The sequence below is a fragment of the Sinocyclocheilus anshuiensis genome, unplaced genomic scaffold, assembly GCF_001515605.1.
Source record: "Sinocyclocheilus anshuiensis isolate Anshui unplaced genomic scaffold, SAMN03320099.WGS_v1.1 scaffold67, whole genome shotgun sequence".
In the NCBI taxonomy this organism is placed as follows: Eukaryota; Metazoa; Chordata; class Actinopteri; order Cypriniformes; family Cyprinidae; genus Sinocyclocheilus; species Sinocyclocheilus anshuiensis.
Window position 1 is genome coordinate 2,260,312 of NW_015552546.1, and position 16,975 is coordinate 2,277,286.

The following is a 16,975-nucleotide window of genomic DNA, read 5'->3' on the forward strand; positions in this document are numbered from 1 at the left end:
ACATCTTGTCAGTTGAAAAGCTGCATGTTTGAAAGAAACAAATCCATCACTAATAGGTTTTAATTTCAAACTGTTGCTTCTGGACAAATTATGAGTCCATAATCCATAGTAAATTCCTGCAGTGAAAAAGTCCATCTCTTGTTGTCCTCTCACATCAAAATCCACCCACATATTTGATTAGAACTCTTTTGGACTAGTTTCGCTTGCAAATGGTGCTTGATCTGTGCATATTTCTCTCCTGATTCAGACAAGACAACTTTTTTCACTGGAAAAAGCAAGATTATTGATAGAGGACTCATATTTTAGCTGGAAGCAGTTTAAAGTTAAAAATGTCTTAATGATGGATTTGTTTATTTCAAACACGCAGCTTTTTATTTCACAAGAAGTTAACTGATGAACTGGTGTCTTATGGATTATTGTGATGTTTTTATCAGCTGTTTGGACTCTTATTCTGACAGCTCCTATTCACTGTAAAAGACCCACTGGTTAGCAATTGATGCTAAATTTCTCCAAATCTGTTCTGCAGAAGAAACAAATGCATCTATGTCTTGGATGGCCTGAAGGTGAGTATATTTTCAGCATTTTGTTTTTCAATTTTGGGTAAATTATTTTTTAAAGCTTAATTTGCGATTGTCTCACTTTCTTTGCATATTAACCCATGTGAGCTTCAACTGTCCTGTATCACTGGTGCTTTAAATTCATCTGTAGTGTTTGTAAAATCATTTTAAAATACTGAATCCACAAGGAAAATAAAACACACAAAAAAGATTCATCAAAAGCAAATAATCCTCTTCCAATAAGTACTGTTGAAAGTGTTGTAGAAAGCCCTTCATAACACTTAACTCAGTTCACCACAGATAACCTTAATGCTATCAGCAATAAAACATCTAATACTATACTAACCCATCAAATTCTAAAACAGAAACCCTTGGCACACAGGAACAGGTCTGAGATGAATAAGGATAAAAATAAAACACATCAATTTCCCACGAGGACTCTACACACCACAAAGCCACATTTAAGGGAAGTCACTTCCATCATAGATGATGGGCTTCTCAATGGTCAGGTGGTAGTTGACCTTCTTGGAGAGAAATCTATGGAAAAGAAAACACAGGAGAAGCAGTGATTGTTGCATTCCATCTTTCCTATTAATAACTACACTGTAAAAAAAATATGATTTTTCGAAGTTATAAATAAAACAATGATTAGTGCAGTATGTTTAGAAAGAAAAGACTATTTCCGTTTTTCTACTTCAAAATTTCACGTGTTCAATGTCTTGCTTACCGTTTCTTTGTAACTGTGAATATTGTTTCTACACCATTTTTTTTCAATGTACTAAATAAAACGGTCATTATAATTTTAGTGCATAAGCAGCAACTCAATAAATAGTACTGATATTGTTTGATGCTGCTAGGATAATGATATACATAAAAATGTTATATCATGTAAAATGTCAAATCAATTTATTTATTTAAATTATACTTCTCAGTATTAAATTAAACCAGTCTATTTCTCTCAACTCATTTTTGGAACAGGCTTTGCAGAAAAGTAAAATCAAAATATCTGCAGGATTTATGCAGGTGAATTGAAGACCCTTTTAAGACCAAGCAAATAACATTTAAAGGGATAGTTCACCCAAAAATGAAAATTTGATGTTTATCTGCTTACCCCCAGGGCATCCAAGATGTAGGTGACTTTGTTTCTTCAGTAGAACACAAACGAAGATTTATATGCATTTATTTTTACCTATTTGCTCAACGACTCCCAAACGATTCATTTAACGATTTATTTTTCCAAACCCCTCCTTTGCGTCACGCTAATCTGCGGTGATTGGTCGGATTGGTCTCATTTTCATTTAATCTTGCCTGTAATTCCTGATACAGCAGCGTTTGTGAGTGCAGTGCTGCTTTGTTTACAGCGTTACCGGGGAAACAGCTATTTTTACCGCTCCAAAAGCGGCACCTAGTGGCAAAGAATGAATTGCATTTTCATTCAGACCAACGCGAAAAGACCAGCAAGTGGGCGGGCAATATGCTAATGTTTCATGTTGACGTCAACATGAAACGGCTTGGGATTCGTTTTAAAAACGACTCGTTTCAATGATTCAGAGTCGACTCTTTCTTTTGAGAGACAATAACTTTATACACGGTGCACTTTCAGATTTAAAACTTGCCAGGATGTTTTCATTCACTTAGAGCTGTTACACACTGCATGAAAGGTAGTTTTCAAAAATCCATAATAGGGGCACTTTAAGGAATAAATTCAAGGGGTCAGTATGTTCTCTAAATGTGAATGTAAAGGCAGTTTTTTTTTTTTTTTGAGTTTATGATTAAAACATGAACAAACATTTTCCAGTGGGATCAGAAAAATCAACTTAATTCAAAGAGAAAACAAGTTTTTATTCCCTATTTGTTCTTGTTTTGAGCATAATCGCACTTAATTTTGATCAGTATCTCAGAAAACAAGACAAATATATATCAAATATATCTCAAATAAATAAATCTTGATTTAAAAATGTTTGGAACAAGACAAAAACAGAGGAAGAACTTGAGAAGAATTTTTTGCAGTGCATGTAACATATAATGCCATGACTTTATGAATTTAAGACTTTCTGTCTTCTTAAGGCTCTAATTTGTGGATGGGTGAATTAATACTTTTTTAAGACCTGCAGAAACCCTGTAAAATGCACTGCAGCTGAAACTGTAGTAAATATCAGCAAAATACTATCAGTCAAAAGGGTAGATATTTTCTGAGAAGCACAAAAGCTCTGAAAGGTTCCCTGGAGTGTGTAAATGTCAGCTGTGTGTTACTGTACCTGGAAAACGAGTTATCAAAGATGAGTGTATAGACTCCAGGATTGCGGACTTTCAGTTGGCCCTGTATGGTTTCTTTGTGTGAGTTACAGCGTGTGAGAGGAATCAGAACCTGAACCACAGGGACATAAAATAGATTTAGCACTCTATGAAGTAAAAGGGCTGCTAGGATTTATGCTCGTCATTTCATGGAGTGAGAACGGCTTCCAGAAGATAAAAAGAAGGATGCATTTGAGAAGCTGCCACACTGAAGAGATGTAATAATGCAAGCTGATGCAATGTCTGTGATGTTTGTGAAGACATGCAGCCTGCAGCAGTTTGCATTATCCTAACTGATTATTATTCAACATACAGTTATCATACACAGTCTAGTTTACTGTAAATAACAAAGCAGTCAATGTTGGGGAAACTATATTACCTATTAAAAATAGTTTTCATTAACTGAGATAAAGCTGAAATAATCTAAGTAATCTAAGTGTGAAATAATCTAAGTATTCAATGAAAACTTAAAAATCTTCATCTTAAATAAGTTCAAACACTACAACTAAAAAAAAAGTTAAAATACTAAAACTAAAATAAAACTGAAATATAAATTAAATATAACAATTTTTTAATTAATAAACAAAACTAATAAATTACAAAATAACATAAAATGACCAAAACTTAAACTAAAATTTAAATGCAAGCTGAAATATATAGATAAAAGCTAATTCAAAATATTAATTAATACTAAACAGTTTATAAATAATACTAAAATAACAATGACTACAAGTTAACAAATGCAAAGTAGCTAATTACATTAAAGCAGGCATTATTTAGTCAATTTTTTTCTGGCAGATTTCATAATTTAATATTTATGAGAATTTAACTTACAGAAAAACAATAAGAATTTCAGTTTAGGTGAATGCATCTAAAGTGCACACATAAAATAGTCCTAAATTGAACGAATGAATAATAAACACAGAATTGTCAATCAATTCTTTAAAAACAACAGTATTTAACTAAATATTATTTCGCTATTAAAAAGCAAGAGGTTTTATGTTCCTTTGCTTCCTTTTTGAAGCTTGAAAGCCTTGTTTTCCATTCTATTGTTTGGAAAAAGTTCTTCAGATTTTCTCCATATAATTGAAAAAAGACCTCGTTTTCCACAGAAGAAAGTCAAAAGTAAATAATGACAATTATAATATTAGAATGTTTCTTCTAATTTATTTGTTACTCTCCAGCACTAAAAGTGGGGCAATATTTAAAGCTGTGATCTGAGAAATCAGGTTTTAAAACACAAAGAGACACCTATAACTAGGTTTTTCATGAACTATTCGAGCAGCACAATAACAAGGCCATATTTTACAGCTTTATGGTCAACTTATGCACGTGTGCATATGTGAATGAGCATGAGTGCACATTGCCCGTGGCAACCTCTGCATACCAAACAGGTGTTGAGGGGCATGTATGCCTGTGTTTGTTACCTTGGCCTGCTCAACAGGTGTGTCAAGTGTCTCTCTGTACACCACAGTGAAGGAGATTCTCTTGGGCTCGGAAGAGAAAACCCAGCTGATGATGGGTCCGCAGTCGCCCACAGTGATGGGAATGGCGCTATAGCAACTGGACTTGACAAACAGCTCACGGGAACCATCGCCAAAATGAGGAATCTCATCTATATCCAGAGGCACAGAGGCACTACAGAAAGACATGCACCCAATCATCATTAATAATAATAGCCAGATGAGTGTGCATGTGGTTTTCTGTTGGCATACTAACGTGAGTTCTCCTGACTTAAGGAGGGTGATTTCTGCATCCTGTACTGCAGGGACCATCTCTTCCTGTTCATCAGGGGTCACGTCACTCGATATGCTACTGTAAAACACAATAATCACAACCAACCATAAATAGAAAGAAACATTTTTTTTAAAGCTAGATTGTTCGGAATGGTTGCCTGGATGTTGCTATGATGGGGTTTGAATGCTTGTTAACGGGTTGCTATGTGGTTGCTTGATGTCATAAAGAAAAATCTGCTCTTATGTCTAAACTGTCTAAAAAAAACACAAAAATGTAACTGTACTTGTTGTTGTTTTTTTAAAGTTCATTGAACTATTAAAACATTCTGTATCTTTTAGATCTCAAAATTTCCCAATACAAAAACTAAGCTGTAAAAATGAGTCCTTCTGAATTCGTGCAGCTGTATTATTTATTATATAATGCAGATGAATACTTTTTTTAAACTCATGAATTCCCACATTTACACTGCTGTTCAAAAATGTGGGTTACCAAAGTCTTTTTTGCTCATAAGGCTGCATTTATTTGATCAAAAATAGTAAAAACAGTATAATATTATTGTAGAATATTATTACAATTTAAAATAACTGTTTTCTATTTGAATATACAGTATGTTAAAATGTTATTTATTCCTGTGATGCCAAGCTGAATTTTCAGCATCATTACTCCAGTCTTCAGTAGCTATGTTTCCATCCAAAGTTACGAATTAAACTTTAATTTAATTTGAATTAAATTAAATTCAAATTAATTAAATTACATTTTAATAAAAAATTTAATTTGCTGCAGGAGATGGCACAGTATAATTTTGGTATACAATAAATGATGAGCTTCAGAGCATGCAGACGGTCATGTTATCTTATTTTCAGAGCCTGCTGTTTGGGAACGCAGTTCTGGAAGTTAATTATAATGAAGCACTTTAACAAGATTTTGCTCAAGCATTTTAGAATGACAAAACTAGCATTTCAGATGTTGTGCAATGAGATCGTTCCATAGGTTGATCCAGTTTTATGCTGTCCCATTGCAAAGTCACATGTCTTTTTTGATGCGCATTAAGGAATTGATTCGGTAAAAGTGTTTCCATCGTAGTTTATGCGCATGTTTTCTTACCAGATGAGAAATTTATCCGACTTAGTTGAGCACACGTTTTTATGCAAATTTATGCATAAATCGAATTTATGCGCATCTTGGTGTTTCCATCCAACATTTTTTTTACGCAATATCCCAAAACGTCCATAAAAATAGGTGAATGGAAACATAGCTAGTGTCACATGATCCTGCAGAAATCATTCTAGTATGCAAATTCATGCTGATCCAAACATTTCTTATTATTATCAATGTTGAAAACAGTTGTGCTGCTTAATATTATTTATAGTTTGTGTGGCGCATTTCAGTTTTGATTGTTATGGAAAAGTAAAGTAAAGCAGCTGTTATTGAAGGATAGAGCAACCAAAATCTCAATTGGGCCCAACAGCAAACCTGCGAGCAAGAAGCATTTTTATTTCAAATGCAAAAATGGTGTATGCATCAAGCTCTTAAAGGCACAGCGGCAAAAAATAAGTAATTAACGCTCACATATTATGATGTGTTTGACGCAAATAATAAGGGAAAAACACTAAAAAACCTAAATGACTAAAAACAAAAAATAAATCAAAAATAAAAATCTTTCCATCAAAACACTCTCCTTTCCCAGGGAGTGTGTCTAATTACAGAAACCTCGCTCACACACAGGAAAACGATCTTTTGAGGTTGCTTTAGAATTATATGCCAGGCAGGTGCTCATCTCAGAGTGACAAATGTTAGGAAATGTACGCAAGATGGCATGAAATGCATAAATTGACAGTCATCTTCCCCCGCAATCAATCTCCCGGCAGGACTTCCTGTCTGTCTGTAACACTTATTTGAGAAAGCATCACAGCACAATTTTCTAAACAGAGGCCCGGTGATGCAGCCTGGGGAATCTTGATAACACTGCTACAAATTGGACCATTCTGAGAGTGATTGTGAACATGGGAACGTTTTAGCGAATCTATTGTCTCTGGTCATTTCTTTTTGTGTGTGCATATTTGTGCACGATTCATACAGAAACAAACAATTCTTTATCGGATTTCATTTAATAAATGCGGTTCCTTATTTATTCCCTTAATGATTCTTTTAAAGTTAAAAGAATGGAAAATGTCTTGCAAAAAAAAGCTACATCTAGCCTTATTGCAAAATAAGTGCAAAAAGCATCTTTATTTGCAAAAAATACACATCTTAAGCAGCATGTACTATAAAACTGAGCTTTTACACAGACTATATATGTGACATAAATGTATTTTTGTTTACTTTTACATTTATTCAAATGGCAGAAGCATATCTGAAAGCCAGGTTTAAAGTTCAAGCTAGATTAGTTCACCACGTACAGTACCGTTTAAAAGTTTGGTGCCTGTAAGATTTTTGAAAATGGTTTTGAAGTCTTTTATGCTTGCTCACAAAGTCTATATTTATTTGAACAAAAAATAATAATACATTTTAAATTTTGGTCCCACTTTATATTAAGTGGCCCTAATACCTGTGTACTTACATAGTAACTAGATGTGTACATAGTATGTAACCACAGTGTAAGTACACATTGGTACATAGTAGCTACAGCAGTAATGTTTGTGTAAGTACACATATGTAACAACCCACTGAATGGTATATGTAAATACAAATGTGTAACAGGACATTGGTAACAACACTTTTTGGTAATGAAAGTACAAATGTGTAACAGGACTAACAGCACTTTTTGGAAAAGAAAGTGTTACAGGTATTAGGGACACTTAATATAAAGTGGGACCTAAATGTTTTCTTTTTTTCTTTTTAAAAATGGAATTTTCAGCATCATTACTCCTGTCTTGTGTCACATGATCCTTCAGGAATCATGCTAATATGCTGACTTGCAGCTCAAGAAATATTTCTTACGATCAATGTTGAAATCAGTTGTTCTTTTTTTCCTTTTCAGGATTCTTTGATGAGTAGAAAGTTCAAAAGAACAGCATATTTTTAAACAGAAATCTCTTGTAACATTATAAATGTCTTTACTGTCACTTTTGATCAATTTAATGCATCCTTGCTGAGTAAAAGTATTCTTTTTTTTTTTTTAAATCTTACTGAACCCAAATTTCTTAACACTAGTGTATTTACAGTTGGTGGTGTCTAGGATTATTTGTTTGTGTGTGTGTGTGTGTGTGTGTGTGTGTGTGTGTGCTGGTATATATGGTTTATGAGGACACAAATGTGTATAATGACATGGGTACTAGAATGTAAACATGGTTTATGAGGACACCTCCTGTGTCCCGGTAAAACAAAAGGCTTCAAAAAACATACAAAACAGTGTTTAATGAAATTCAAAAATTGCCAGTAATTTTCTGTAAGGGGTAGGTTTAGGTGTAGGGTTGGTGTAGGACTATAAAAAATACAGTTTGTACAATATAAAAACCATTACACCTATGGAGACTTCCCGTAAACCACAAATGCAAGTATGTGTGTGTGTGTCCTTACAGGTCTCCAGTTTGCCCTCCATCTCCTTCTTCCTCCTGTGACCCAGTGGTGGTGCGAGAGTCGCTGTCATAGATCTCGTTCACCTCCTCATCCGTTATGATGTCAAATGCTCCATCATCCGGTTTCTCACCAGGATCTATAACTGCAAGTCAGAACAGGACATTATCAGCCTCAGTGTGACATCAACCCATGAGAAATGTAAAAAGTGAGTAAAACGGAAATTAGCATTAAGCAAGGGACCTGAAAATGTTGTTGTGTTGCTTTTTTAACTAAAACTATTAAAAATGTATTTCATTTATTTAAAATATAGCTGAAATATAATTATTAGACGAAAAACTTAAAAAGCCTAACCAACTAACTGAAATAAAATAAGTTGAAATACTACAATTACTGTACTACAACTAAAACTTCTTTAAAGGGGTCATATGATGCTTTTTTAAAGATCATTATTTTGTGTATTTGGTGTAACAGAATATGTTGACATGCTTTAATGTTCAAAAAACACATTATTTTTCAAATACTGTACATTATTGTAGGTCCTCTATGCCCCGCCTCTCTCAAACGCTTCGTTTTCTACAAAGTCCCTCCTTCCGACAAGCGCAGTCTGCTCTGATTGGCCAGCTGACCCAGTGCATTGTGATTGGCCAAACACCGCAAGCACTCGTCGGAAATGTAACGCCCCTTACCATAATCGTCTTCATTACTTCATCTTTCAAAATAAATGTAAATAATGTCATTAGTTTTACCATCAGTTCAAGCCCGAAAGGGGAACAGAGTCGCGTGACAGACACAGTGATGAAGCTGGTAAACTTCAGGGATCTTATCTATGCACAATCAGCTTGTAACACTCCAAAGAGAAAGGAAAACTTTAAATCGCATCATATGACCCCTTTAAAAAACGAATAAAATCAGAAAATGCACAAAAGAAAAATGCTACAACTTTAAAATTAAAAGGAAAACTGAAAATTGTAAAAAATAAAAGCTAATTTAAAATAATAATACTATAACAGTATATAAATAATACTAAAATAGCACTGGGTCTTTCTAAGTATCATTATTCAGGTTTGAATTACTAATGATACATAGATGGCGCTGTCACATGGTATGTAACTTTTCTGTTATACTCCTTTCAAATGTCAGGATTTTTACTGAATCTGGCTTTTTGAACCATCAAGCGCCCCCTTGAAAAAGACATACAGAAACATTTATTAACAAGCAATATTCGCTGCCCAATACATCAATGACAGGACTGCTTGTTACAGTCAAGACAAATTCGTGACATTTTCCTGTCAATAACAATGACACATGTTAAAAACAAAGCTCTCTGTAGCAAAATCCTGGTCTTTTAGCATTCAAGAATGGACTTCTTGCCCATTCAAATCATTCATAAAGACAATCTTCAGACACAAAAGGTGAATGCCAGGCAGAACAATATATTTAAGCACTTGAAGGTTCTCTCAATCATACGTGCTGCTGTATTCACATGCTCAGAATGAAAAACCCACTCGACGTTGACAGCACCTTTGTTATCAGCACTTATGTAGAGAGTTTACAGGAAAGAAAAGTAACATTTATGCTTGCTAAGGGAGTTTTGAGGTGCTCTTAAATGGGAAAAGTTTCCTGAATTTAAAACTTAAAGAATAACAACTCAAGTAATTTTACATTCAAGACCTCCAGGGAAGTTCCTACTTACAAGACAGAAACTATGATATGATAAAAAATAAAATTGACATTTTCAAATTTCTCTTTTTTTTACTGTCAGGAGGCAGAAAGCTTTTTAGCACTAATGCAACACAATGAGGAGCAAAGGATGCACATTTGGTGTGTAATTTAAGTTTTATCTATCATGAGAAATGCAAGTTGACTGCACAAGTCTGCTCTCATGAATCAGCTAAATGAGTAGTGTTTTCTGGCTACTCTTCATCAACAAACTGCACACAAACTAAACTACACAGTTAACATTCACAGTTGTAATATAATTAAAATTGTTATGGTGGCATTCATGTGCAATCACCTATTAAGTATTAAATATGTAAGTATTTTTAGGGTCTGTTTTCGGATGTATCTGTACCTGTAACTCTTGGTGTGGGTATATAAGGTGGTGGTGGTTGACCGGCAGCGTTTGCATGAGGCGGTGGTTGATTCTCTGACAAGCTGTTGAGTTCAGCCTTTGTAAATCTTTCCACCACAGCGTTGTGCTGTGTGTAGCACTCTCGACAGCAGCGCTCCTTCTTTGAGTTTTTTGTCATCACATAATTATTGCTGCAGTAGTAACAGAAGATACGGCCACACAGCCTGCCAGGAACACAGAATAACATAACTCCAAATATTTGGCACAAAAAACATATTTTTAGACCAAACAATGCATCACTATTTTTTCTTTTTTCTTTTTTTTGAGTCAATTCTGGCGTCCAAACATATTTTGCTGAGGTTGATGAAAAATTCAGACTCAGTGTAAATAGTTCTGTAGCAGAAAATTGTTGGCAAATCATTTATCAGGTCTTAAAATATGAATTATATTAAATTTGTACATATTGTAAAAAGGTAATATAATCATAAGTACTGAAAATAGCACGCTATTTAATTAAACCGTTTGTACAAAATGAAAATTTGCTGAAAATGTACCATCAAAGATGGTACATTTTGTTTCTTCATCAGAACAGACTTACAAAAATTTTGCATTCCATCACTTGCTCACTCACCAAAGGATCCTCTGCAGTGAATGGGTGCCGTCAGAATGAGAGGCCAAACAGCTAATAAAACATCACAAGCGTTGTGCTGTGTGTAGCACTCTCGACAGCAGCGCTCCTTCTTTGAGTTTTTTGTCATCACATAATTATTGCTGCAGTAGTAACAGAAGATACGGCCACACAGCCTGCCAGGAACACAGAATAACATAACTCCAAATATTTGGCACAAAAAACATATTTTTAGACCAAACAATGCATCACTATTTTTTCTTTTTTCTTTTTTTTGAGTCAATTCTGGCGTCCAAACATATTTTGCTGAGGTTGATGAAAAATTCAGACTCAGTGTAAATAGTTCTGTAGCAGAAAATTGTTGGCAAATCATTTATCAGGTCTTAAAATATGAATTATATTAAATTTGTACATATTGTAAAAAGGTAATATAATCATAAGTACTGAAAATAGCACGCTATTTAATTAAACCGTTTGTACAAAATGAAAATTTGCTGAAAATGTACCATCAAAGATGGTACATTTTGTTTCTTCATCAGAACAGACTTACAAAAATTTTGCATTCCATCACTTGCTCACTCACCAAAGGATCCTCTGCAGTGAATGGGTGCCGTCAGAATGAGAGTCCAAACAGCTAATAAAACATCACAATAATCCAAAAGTAATCCACACGACTCCAGTCCATCAATTAATGGCTTGTGAAGCGAAAAGGTGCGTGTTTGTAAGAAAGAAAACCATCATTAAAGCGTTTTAACATTAAATCATCGCTTCTGTTGTGTGGACTACTTGTGGATTATTGTGATGTTTTTATCAGCTCTTTGAACTCTCATTCTGACGGCACCCATTCACTGCAGAGAATCCATTGGTGAGCAAGCGATGTAGTGCTAAATTTCTCCAAATCTGATTTTATATATGAAGAAACAAACTCATCCATATCTTCATATCATCAGAATCTACATCCTGAGGGTAAGTACATTTTCAGGAAATTTCCATTTCTGGGTGAACTAGTCTTTTAATGAACTCAAAGAATTGCAATAAAACCTCAGGATGTGTCTAAAAGACCTGAGGTGAGGATTGACTAAAGCCCTATTCGCATGGGATTAGTATTATCTGGAGACCTTGTGTGATTTTGAAATTACCCCCCCACATCTGAATTTCGTGTGGTGCATTCACACGGGATAAGCGAAGCCTGTGATTTTACTCGAATTTACTGACTTGTCTCCCGGATACCCGGATGTCAAGGCTTTGAGAGTCCCGTTCTATGGTCCAGATGGATTTAAAAAAAAAGAAATGAATATATTTTCGTGAGCTGTGTCATTTACATTTCACCAACTTAAAATAATATCTCAAGCTTTATGCTTGATTTATTTGTAACACATTAACCTCAAAACCTTTTCAGCTTTCTCTTTCTGCAAATTGTATGGTGTAGCGATATGATGACAGCACCCAAAATACTATCAAACACTCCAACGCAGCTCCATTCTTCGCCATTTGCGGGGGAATTTTTACTTTACAAATTACAGACATCAGACATGGCCACGGGATTAAGATCACAGACAACCTCCGCAATTATTACAAATGACTGGAGGTCACCAGGCACCAGGTATCCCGTGCGAATAGGGCTTAAGAATGGATTTCTCTCAGTGATGGTATTTATTTGCATGTTTTGTCTGCATTGTTTCAGCCAGATTGACTAAAGTCATTATGCAGAACAGGTAGCAAAGCAAACAGCCAAAAATGTGTTATGTTTGCCCAGAAAAAAAAGACAATCATTTAATTTAAACCTCCAATGCTAAACCTGCACATACAGATGAATCAAAAAGCTTTTGGACACTCAAATCTCACTTAAAAATGCATAAATATATTTGCATTATTTAACAAAATATTACTTTAATTTAAAGAAATATTACCATTTTTTCAACAAAAAACATTATGAATCAAAGACACTCAAATCTCACTTAAAAATGCATAAATATATTTGCATTATTTAACAAAATATTACAAATATTACTAGAAATATTACCATTTTTTCAACAAAAAACATTAGCATTGTGTGATATTCTAACATGGCATGATTGCCAAGTCTTTCAGAGCCTTTCTTCAACAAATGTGTATAATACTTCTACTTTCCTTAACTTGAATGTATTTTCTGCAGTCTTTTGCATTTCACTTCACTTCTAACTTTAGATCAGAGTGGGTGTTCGTGAGATTGCCCACCTGCAGTGATGGCGCCGCAGCCACCACATGAACTGGCCCTGGCAGCCCAGACAATGTGTGGCCTCTTCATCTACCAGCCACCACTGCTCCTCCGCTCTCAGCTTCTGCTCGAACTCCAGAGCATCCGATTTCTGACACAGAGCATCCTTATCCCTGAAAGACAGAGAGAAAGGAGGAGGTGAGAAATAAAGACTCCGAATCTCTTTGCTTCTCTTTTGTCTCTTGGGTCCTCAATGTCTTAAAGCACCTTTCATGCTTCATTTCCATTTCATGTCAAGGGTAAAGTTTTATAACATCTGCCGCTGTTTGATTATGTGAATCATTTTATTCATACTGAACTGCATATTTCATCAAAAAAATAAATGCTTATGTAAGTTCCTGAGTATCTTAGACACTTCTGTGGCAGCAGCACCTTTATATTTGTTCGATTGGGCTTTCTACCCAGCTGTCCGGCTCTGGTTGAGAATTAAAGAGAATTACCTTACAAACCTTGAGAACTTAATAAGCCATACACTTAAAAAGAGCAAATAACAAACCAACATCTGCTTGTGTGCGAGTGTGGTGGGAACTGAATTAAACCGAGACAGAGTAACAACAATCCAGCAGGTGAGAACGGGCCCTTGACCTGCTTTTATGTGTGCTTCTTGTATTTTGATATACAGACACTTCACACCACCATTATTAGTTTTTCTTAACATCTCATTGAGAATTCAAGTAGCTTCATCTGTAAAATTGTTTTTAGCCTTTTTTTAATTTTTCTTCCCTGAAGCGTGACCAGAGCTTTTTATTTCAAGCGGCACAAGATGACATGAAAGACCAAAGTAGTTAAAGAAATTGAGGGGCTTCCATCATTAAGAAAAAATTATAAAAATATTTATATTAAAATTCCAGCAAAAATGGTCCTATTATTTTCATTCGAAAACTATTTTAAAACAAAATTAAAAAAATTTGAAGTGAGAAAAAAATCTAAATGATAAACCAAAAACAATCTACCACAAAAATCATGATTTTCACATCTAACCTTTAAAAGAACAACAAAAATATATATATTTCAAAACTAATTACAAGTATTTAAAGTATTTTCAAAATGACAGTCACATTTTTCTACCAAATCTATTTACAAGATTTAAAATGAATCTTTTTTTTTTTTTTTTGCGGCAAAACATGCTAGTTGTGACAGAGCTTTACGAACATAACTAGACATCATGTTAGGAAAACTGGATAAAGTTAAAACCTAACCTATAATCATGAAACACGCTAGTTAATCATAAACAATGAAATAACCTTGTTTTTAGGTAAGGAAAAAGAAGCTAAACCTGAAGTGCAAGCGATATACAGACCTAATAAGTTCGATGAGGCGTTCCTCCAGATTTACTTTGGTTTGGCCCAGATCCTCCAGCTCAGCAGACATCCGAAGTTGCTGATTCTGAGCCTCTGTCAACACCTGATCCAATTTCTGCTTTAGTTCTTTCCTCTCTTTCTGTACTTCACTAAGAGACTCTTTGGTACTAAAGGAGAGAAAAAGAAAATAGAAGTTCATAATAATGCATACAAATATAACCGGACCAATAATTACTCAAATTGAATCTCTTCCAGGTTCTAAGAAATCCTCATGAAGATCCATTTGGAAATCCATTAGTGCAAAATCCATTATCTGTGCTGCATTAACCCTCATATTGTGTTTTTGAACACTCACCTTGATACACTTTCCTGCAGTTGCTGCGTCTCACACTCTCTCTCATGCATCTGAGTCTCACAGTCAGTGATGTGAGAGTCTTTCTCCTCAATCAGATGAGAGTATTCAATATTTACTGCCTAAAAACACAAACAAACAGCCAAATGCATGAACGCAATCTGTATACAGAAACATCAAACATTTGCATATCTAGACAATGCTCTGTACAGTTATTTTGTCTCATTTAGTTTTATTTTATCTTGACTTTCAGCTTATCCAAGGACTATAATAATAAATGCTGATTTGTTTAACTCATTACTGTAATATTGAAATTACAGCATTTAACAATGTGTTCATTTTAACACAAAGGTTCCATAACTAATCTTTTTAGGACATGGCAACACTTACAAAAAAATTATATGGTTTTATCGTGGTTGTTTGTACAACAGTACAACCGTGGTATTTTGGACATGTACCATGATAGTATCATGGTATTCTTGAAAGTATCATGCAAATACATGCATATCACTACCATGGTCAATTTTAAGGCACCACAGTATTACCATCTAAAATCACTACTATACCATGGTACAGCCAAACTACTTTTTGTGAGGGAATACCGTGTTTGTGGTGTTCTTTTAGATACCATGTAAATATGGTATAATTCAGCATCATGGTTTTACCATCAAATACATCACTGTACAACTGTACTTCCAATAAACCGTTTTTCAAAAAGAAATAATTGTAAATAAATATTTTAACTCAACAGTAATGCAAAAAAAAATAACAGAGTGAAAAAATAACAACAGCATAAGTTTTATTGTTCCAAAAAGCTGCACAATTGGAGGAACATTATTTTAGAAAATAATTACAGTGGCATTTGTACTCTAATTGACAAATATCTGCAGGTAACAGTCTGTACTGCTCCTAATTATAGATCTAATGAGAAGTAAATTATTCATCACTGTCTGGCAATTAACCCCAATCTCTTGTCTTCTGTTCCACTGTCTCGCACAGTGGGTCTCCAATGAACGGGAACAAAAGGAGCAGCAAGAGATCAGACATTCATCACCTACTAATATCAGTGTTATCAGCCAACAGAGATGAATAATATTCATTCACATGCTGGTATGCAAAAAGAATCTGATGATCATGTAGATAATTGAAATGAAAGTATTAAAAGTGACGTTGTTAGACTATCGTCACCTGGCTCAACATTCACATACCTCTAACTCTAATAATTTGGCCTCCAGCTCAGATGTCTTCTTCAACTCCACTTCTAACTGAGTTTTCAAGTCCTCAATCTCTTCATTAAGGCTCTAGGTTAAAAAAATTATGCATAAATAATTAGAAATTATGCATAAAGTATTAAAAAAAAATTAAATAGTCACTATTAGTCACAATTTTACATGAAAAGTACTTGGATTCCTTTTAATCACAAAGTAAATCAGATAAAACATCACTAAAGTCTACTGGAAATGCTGCATTCATATCAAGTCAGAATTACTGTAATTATGAGTTCCTGCCTTGTAAAATGCATTCACATTGTTGAACCTGAATTGAGACCAATTTTTCTCACTTAACTGCTGTGACATGTAAAAACAACCAAAAGGCTGTGACAGAAATATGTACGTTACATATTTCTATTTTATATTTCTTCTAATTTTACTATTAGTAATTAATACATTAAGCAGATATAAAATGCAAATCTACAGCAAAGTCTGATACATTTAATGCATTTTGCATTAAGACTGATGTTACCATAGAAACAAATTATTTCAGAGAGCTTGTACAGAGTAGAGTTGTCAACTTGTAATTATGGTAATTCTACCATGACATGAACGCAGCATAAGTATTTGACAGAATAAATTTGAAGTGATAGTGATTGATGATTCTGAACTCATTTTACCTTTATCTGGTTTTTGAGAGTAATGCTCTCCGTGCTCATCTGAAATTTCACTGCGGTGATCTCTTCTCGAGCAGCGTCCCGTTCACCCTCAGTTTTGTCCAGCAGCTCCTTTAGCTCCAGCACAGTTTCTGAAAGTTTCTCTGTCTCCTGGAGCTCTTCTCGTAGACTAGAGTTTTCTTGGTGAAGAGCCGCCAAGCTGGCATTAAGTCTCTCTGTTTCCTTCACTCCCTGCTGTTGAAGTTCTTGGATCCGAGCAGCTTCGGCAACCCATTGTCCCCGGGCTTCTTCCCGATCTGCCGTTAGCTTGCAAATTGTCATTCCCAACTCTGCCATTTCTGTGTTGACCCGATGGAGACCATCTCTGGTC

At 34.7% G+C, this 16,975-nt stretch overlaps 1 protein-coding gene across 1 annotated transcript in view; it reads right to left on the reverse strand.

Annotated features, from left to right (window-relative positions):
• Nucleotides 1-563: 563 nt before the first annotated feature.
• Nucleotides 564-16,975, reverse strand: part of LOC107664203 (FYVE and coiled-coil domain-containing protein 1-like) — a 35,271-nt gene continuing 18,859 nt past the window's right edge. Inside the window, exons 10-18 of the mRNA XM_016454702.1 lie at nucleotides 14,721-14,839; nucleotides 14,365-14,532; nucleotides 13,025-13,177; nucleotides 10,180-10,403; nucleotides 8,109-8,250; nucleotides 4,572-4,667; nucleotides 4,280-4,490; nucleotides 2,816-2,925; nucleotides 564-1,094 (exon numbers count right to left, since the gene is read on the reverse strand). Coding sequence (XP_016310188.1) covers nucleotides 1,019-1,094; nucleotides 2,816-2,925; nucleotides 4,280-4,490; nucleotides 4,572-4,667; nucleotides 8,109-8,250; nucleotides 10,180-10,403; nucleotides 13,025-13,177; nucleotides 14,365-14,532; nucleotides 14,721-14,839 — 1,299 coding nt within the window. The 3' untranslated portion in view covers nucleotides 564-1,018. The remainder of the gene's footprint in view (nucleotides 1,095-2,815; nucleotides 2,926-4,279; nucleotides 4,491-4,571; nucleotides 4,668-8,108; nucleotides 8,251-10,179; nucleotides 10,404-13,024; nucleotides 13,178-14,364; nucleotides 14,533-14,720; nucleotides 14,840-16,975) is intronic.